Source organism: Helobdella robusta (genome assembly GCF_000326865.2).
Source record: "Helobdella robusta unplaced genomic scaffold HELROscaffold_167, whole genome shotgun sequence".
In the NCBI taxonomy this organism is placed as follows: domain Eukaryota; kingdom Metazoa; phylum Annelida; class Clitellata; order Rhynchobdellida; family Glossiphoniidae; genus Helobdella; species Helobdella robusta.
In genome coordinates this window covers 1-6,324 of record NW_008703930.1, presented here as the reverse complement: position 1 = coordinate 6,324, position 6,324 = coordinate 1, and the positions used below count along the sequence as shown (strand labels likewise).

Genomic DNA, 6,324 nt, shown 5'->3' with positions numbered 1-6,324 from the left:
TGGGTTTGCCGTCTCTTGCCTTCAGACGACGAAGAGCCGATCTTATATTAGTTTATAGGATAATACACGAGGGTGTTTCGGCTGATATTGGACCTACTTTGTTTTTTTCTGGCGATGAGCGTACAAGAGGACATAACCTCAAGTTAACAGCCTCAATTTCTCATAAAGACTGTCATAAATTCTACTTCTCAAATAGAGTGGTGGAAGATTGGAATATGCTACCCTCGGTTGCTGTTAATGCGGATTCTCTGTCTGTTTTTAAATCGACAATTGATGATTTTTTGGTGATATAAAGTTTAATTGGCGAGCAAACTTTTAATTTATTGTAATTGTTTAATTCTAATTGATGTCTGTAGAAAATTTCTTTAATATTTTTATTTACAGTCATTTTTCGGTTGATAATTCGAATCGAATGATGGTTTAATTATGTTTTATTTAATTTTATTCCTTTAACCTTCGGACAATCATTTATTTTGCTTAGTTTTTTGAGTTTTGTTTTGTGATGGCAAGGGGCTTGCCCGTGCTCTGAAATAATAATAATAATAATAATAAAACTAAAATTTTTGTTTATTTTATGCATGATAGAACAGAAAAGCTTTTTTCTGTATTCTTATACCATCTTCAGTGTTCAAATTGAAATTTTGTGGCTCAATCAATAATGAAAACACTTAGTGTTATATGTATCGATTATGAAAACACATAAAAGTGTTATATTTTACGACGTTGAAAGGTTGTAAATATAAATATTCATTTTGAATAAACAAGGAACCAATAAATAGGCACAGTATAAAAATATTTGATCATCTGGGCACAACCACAACATATCAATTTGAACACCGAAGATGGTTAACGCCGAACATGCTGATATATATATATATATATATATATATATATATATATATATATATATATATATATTGAAGATATATGCCCATTTTGCATTAATGACTTTCTTTAATGAACACTCAACAAGTCTGAATTTATTAAACTCGTATTTATTTTAAACAATAGACATGGTAAGGCTAACAGCGCTGTTTCGCGAAGTCCATCTTCAGAGCCTATGAAAATAAGAATAGCATGAAATATTTTTATAAAATTAGAATGCATATTAAATGTATGTGTAATAAAATTATTAAGAAAATAACGAGAAACCTTTGTTAGTGAAAACAATGCAAAACATGTACAAATTAAATTTATGGTTAAAAATATAAATGTATATAAAAAGTTAGTAAAATAGTATTAAATTGTTTATTCATAGCGAGTTTATTCTTGTAGATATATAAAGCTTCTTTAATTTTGAGGCGAACTGGGTGCGATTCACGTTCAAGTATTTTCGTGTTAACATCAAGTAATGCTCTGGTTAGTGGCAAACCGTGAGATTTGAGCATATGATCTTTAATGGCACCGTTCTGTACGTGCATCTTAAGCCTTCTGGCCAGAGTAGTACGCGTATGCCCAACATAATTTTCCACAACACTGTGTGGCATAGGACAATTGAAGCTGTACACCACGCTACTCTGTTCCAGAATACTTGTAGAATGTCTATTACTATTTTTTATTATTAAGTTAGAAGTCCGGTTAGTTTTATAATATATGATGAGTTTAAGTTTATGTTCACCATTACACATGGAGATATTAGATTTTATAATATTTTCTTTAATGGCACCGTTCTGTACGTGCATCGTAAGCCTTCTGGCCAGAGTAGTACAATCTAGGCTCCGATGATGGCATTAGCCGAAACGGCCGTCAGCCAAACTTCACAGTTTAATAAAGTTGAAACAAAACAGCTTCGTGTTGTTGAAATTTTATTTAAAAAACTTCTAACTGCAAAATGGGGTGTAATCTTCAACCGTACATGTTTATCTGAGAACCTCATACCAAATTATATTTATATATATATACACATAAAAGCTGGAAGGAAAGAAAGAGACTATAATTGTAAAATCTACCTAATTTTTAGCTTTTGAAAGTTTACGATTGAGCTTTTCAATATATAATCATTATTATAAAAATTATTAAATTTAATATAAAAATCGTTGGTGTTCATGGTGAAGCGTTTAGGCCATATTTCGATTTCACTCATCATCAGCGCTTATATAGGACTATTTCAAGGTTTCACCATTCTCTGTGTGTGCAAAGTGTCTTTATTCTGCCTTGTTCCGCCCTGTCTAGTGGCGGATCGGAGGGGGGAGGACAGGGTAAGCTGTGTGTGTGTGTGTGTGTGTGTGTGTGTGTGTGTGTGTGTGTGTGTGTGTGTAATTTATTTATTCATTTATTTATTCTATTTATTCACTAATTCAATCATTAACACAGGCGCTACACGTATGTTTACTTAATTACAAAGAATTCATTTTTAGTTAGTCAATACTCGGTTTATTTAGATTTGTAATAAATTTATAAGGTTATAAGGTTATAAATTTGTTTTTTTCTCATTCAAATAAATATATCAATAAACATTTATTCAGTTGAAAAAAAATACAAATAAATTTATAAAAATTTATCTATTTGTATACGGTACATAATCAGAAATTGAAATAGTTTAATGAAAGTAATGTTGAAGGAGCACAAGTGGCACGCACAAGGGTCAGGCGCAGTTTGCGTTTAATTGTATGCACATGAATAAACGCCGTAAGAACGTGGCGCTTTTACGTAAGCATCTTGTTCGATCGTAATTTTAAATACATTAGGTAAGATGTATGTCCCTTAATGACTTGCACAAAAGCTCCCACATACAAATTTCTTACAAACGCAGAAAAAAATTAAAGAGAATGCACTGTATAACTGCCGTACTAAATGAAAATGTTGTATTAAATGTATAGCACTATCTTTCATTTGTTTGACAAAATTTAAAAACACGTTTCTAGATTAAGCGTTTGAAATCAGGTTGTTCGATCAGAATGATATTTTATACAACTAATGTAAACGTTTCAAAAATTACGGAGGTGGATACAGGGAGCGTCAACTGGGGCCTAAATTTTAAAATAATTTTTGTGGCAAGAATTAGGCTGGCAACATTTTTTGCTTATCGCACAAATTTATTTCCAATTTTCTACTTAAAACGGTATTTTTGTGAGCATAAAAAATAAGTTTTACTGTATTTTATTAGAAAATACTTCTCACAACCACAGGTCTTCTTTAAATCCGCCACTGAGAAACTATTTATTAATAACAACAACAAACGAATAATGTTAATATCGCAGTGTGCACTTGCAGCCGAAAGTAGTAATATGAGTATCCAGCAGTTAGAGTTGACAACAAAAACGCACTAGCTGAGATAGCAGTTGAAAAACCTTTGAATAAAACTGCAGTAAATGACAAAATTAGTAATGATGGATTTTTAACAATCGTATAAAAGAAACAATTGCAGCCTTCAACTGAAAAACTCTAGGCTTCACATTTTGTAGAAGTTTTTAAAAGCAGTTGATTCAATTAGAGATTATTGCCAACAGAATTCTATTTGGAAAATGGAAATAGTTTTTCGTGTTAGAAATCGTGTCAACAATATTTCAAGATGATCAACTATGAAGCAATGTTTTGTTAAAAAGCAGGAAGAATGATGTCAAACAGAATATTCCGCCATCTACTTTAATAAGCGATTGCGACGACATCAAGCATGCCAAAATGATTTTCGTGAAACATAACAGTGCGTGGCCAGAAGGCGTTCCAACCAATCAGGCCACTGCAGTTTCATTAAATTTTCATGATGGAATTGAACAACTTCCATAAAATTCTAGTAAGGAAATTTAAAAGACAAACTGTAAATTTATTAATATGGTCTCCTTTCAACACACACACACACATATATATATATATGTATATATATATATATATATATGTATATATATGTGTGTGTGTGTGCGTGCGTGTGTGTTTGTGTGTGTGTGTGTGTGTTGGTAATAGACCATAATTTTTACAATATTCTATAAATTCTACCGAATGCTTGGCGTTAATATGTTTGTAGTTCGTTTTTTCGATTTTTCTCACTAAAGATTTTGGTGAACGTTTAGTTTATTAAAATTCAAAATAAACTTATTTTTCGAATTCATGCTGCTACACTGATGATGATTCATTCGGAATCGAAATATGGCCTTATTTGCAGCATGAATTCAGAAAATAAGTTTATTTTGAATTTTAATATACTAAGCGTTCACCAAAAAACTTTAGTGAGAAAATTGAATAAAAACATAAACGAACTACAAACATATTAACTGTTAAGTTTTATGTTTTATATTAAAACATTATGATTTATAATATACATTTATTTTCTTTGGACCAAATGTTCTTTGCTTTGTATGTAGCTTCACTTTTCCCTTTTCTGTTGATCCGGTTGATAATAAACAAGTCGAGAACGTTGCAAAGTTTATTTCTTGTCTATTAATGTCTTTCAATATTGTATCAATTAATTAAGCGATCTACGTAATAAGAAATTTAACAGGTTATGGGACCCAGATAACGTTTTTTCTTAATTAATTGATTTGACGAAGAAAATTTAGAATAAAGAAATATCGGAAGATTCCTTTGTGAAGACTGAAGTGAAGAGAAAGCACGTGCTTCTTCATTCCCTGAAATTCGATATTTTGCTTCTAATTAAAAGGTAAACTTGAAAGACAAGAAAGAAATGGATTCAAAGCTTCAAATAAAGCAGTTAAGTTGCGCAGCCGATTGGCCCATTTGGAAACGTCGTGTTCGAGATTTCATGGACTACCATGAGGGCGCACTTGATGTGATTGATGGGAAGTTGTCGAAACCAGAATTACTAGAAAACCAAACAGAGCAACAGGCAAAAGATTTTAAAAATAAATCAGATCTGTTTAGAAAGGCAAACAGTTATGCCAAATCAGTAATTGCAAATGCAGTCACAGAAGATACATACCAAAAGATTATGGACAAGAACACAGCGTTTGAAGTTTGGGAGGAATTAAAAAGAAATTTTGAAGCGTCAACTAAGGACCAACTGTTCCAAGTTTGTAGCAATTTTTTCGATTTCAATTGGATAGCGGATGTAGATGTATCCGGCCAAATTGCAAGATTGAAAACTTTATGGAATGAATTAAACAGTGGGCTTCAGGCATCGGGAGAAAATAAACTACCAGAGCTGCTATTAGTATGCAAAGCGATGCAGATTCTCCCAAATAGTTTCCAAAATTTCAAATCAAGTTGGCTAATGCTAGGTGAAGAAAAGCAGTCGATAGATGATTTAATCACTCATCTCTGTGCTTTCGAAAGAGAGATAAAGACTTTCTAGGTTAGGCAATGTAGAAAGTGGGTCAGTGATGGAAGACCTTCTAAAAATTCCAAAAATGTTTCAGCGACACCAAGAAAAGCATATGATGAAACATCAAATGTAGTTTTGTGCACGTCAGCCAGTAATCAAACACTGAGAGACAACACTAAGTGGTATATTGACAATGGAGCAACAATACACCTAACGAACAATCCAGATAATTTTGTTACTTTTGAGAAGTTTGTCGCACCATGTTCTGTTCAAGCTGCAGGAAAAGAAGTTCTTGCTGCTGTGGGTAGAGGCGAAATAAATATGCTGTCAACAGTAAATAACAAACAACAGTATATAAAACTCTTATATGTCTGGTATGTTCCAAATATAGGTAGAAACCTGTTTTCCATATTAAATAAAAAGATAAAAATTCAAAAAACAGCAAGTTTGAATCTTATGCAACCAAATGTCAACTAAGTATAAAGAACCGAGTGGTAGTACAAGGGACAAGACGAGTAGATGGTTCCTTGTATGAGGCAAACTTGATTTCATTAACTCCAAATACACCGGCTGAAGTGAATATAGTCAGTGAAAATTCAATAGTGCAGCTCTACCATGAACGTTTTGGTCATCAAGATAAATGTCACATAAAGAATGTTATAGAAAAGGAGTTAAACATTAAAGTTCATCTTGACAAGGATTTGTGTGAACCATGTCTCTATGGTAAAGCACATCGGTTAAAATTTGGCAAGAGAAATGCAACCAATAAACCAGGTGAACTACTATCAGCAGATGTTTGTGGTCCTTTCAGTACAGAATCATTTAATAGTAAACGATATTTTGTTGTTTTCAAAGATCATTACAGCAAAATGAGGTTCATTTCTTTTCTTAGACACAAAAATGAAGTGAAACAGGCACTACAAAATATTTTGTCTCAAGCAGCGACTCAAGGTCATAAAGTAAAAGAATTTTTGAGTGACAATGGGGGTGAGTTTGACAACGAAGAAGTTCGAAACATCCTGCGCAGCCATGGAATCACGCAAAGACTAACAGCATCATATACACCTCAACAAAATGGTGGTAGTGAACGTGAAAACAGAACAATAGAG

At 32.5% G+C, this 6,324-nt stretch overlaps 1 protein-coding gene across 1 annotated transcript in view; it reads left to right on the top strand.

Moving 5' to 3' along the window:
• The window catches only part of HELRODRAFT_184114 (hypothetical protein), a gene marked incomplete at both ends in the record, with an annotated part of 6,538 nt that extends 2,812 nt beyond the window's left edge, over positions 1 to 3,726 (top strand). The window contains 2 exons of the mRNA XM_009015818.1: positions 3,129 to 3,241; positions 3,549 to 3,726. Of these exons, the coding sequence (XP_009014066.1) occupies positions 3,129 to 3,241; positions 3,549 to 3,726 (291 nt within the window). The remainder of the gene's footprint in view (positions 1 to 3,128; positions 3,242 to 3,548) is intronic.
• Positions 3,727 to 6,324: the final 2,598 nt, after the last annotated feature.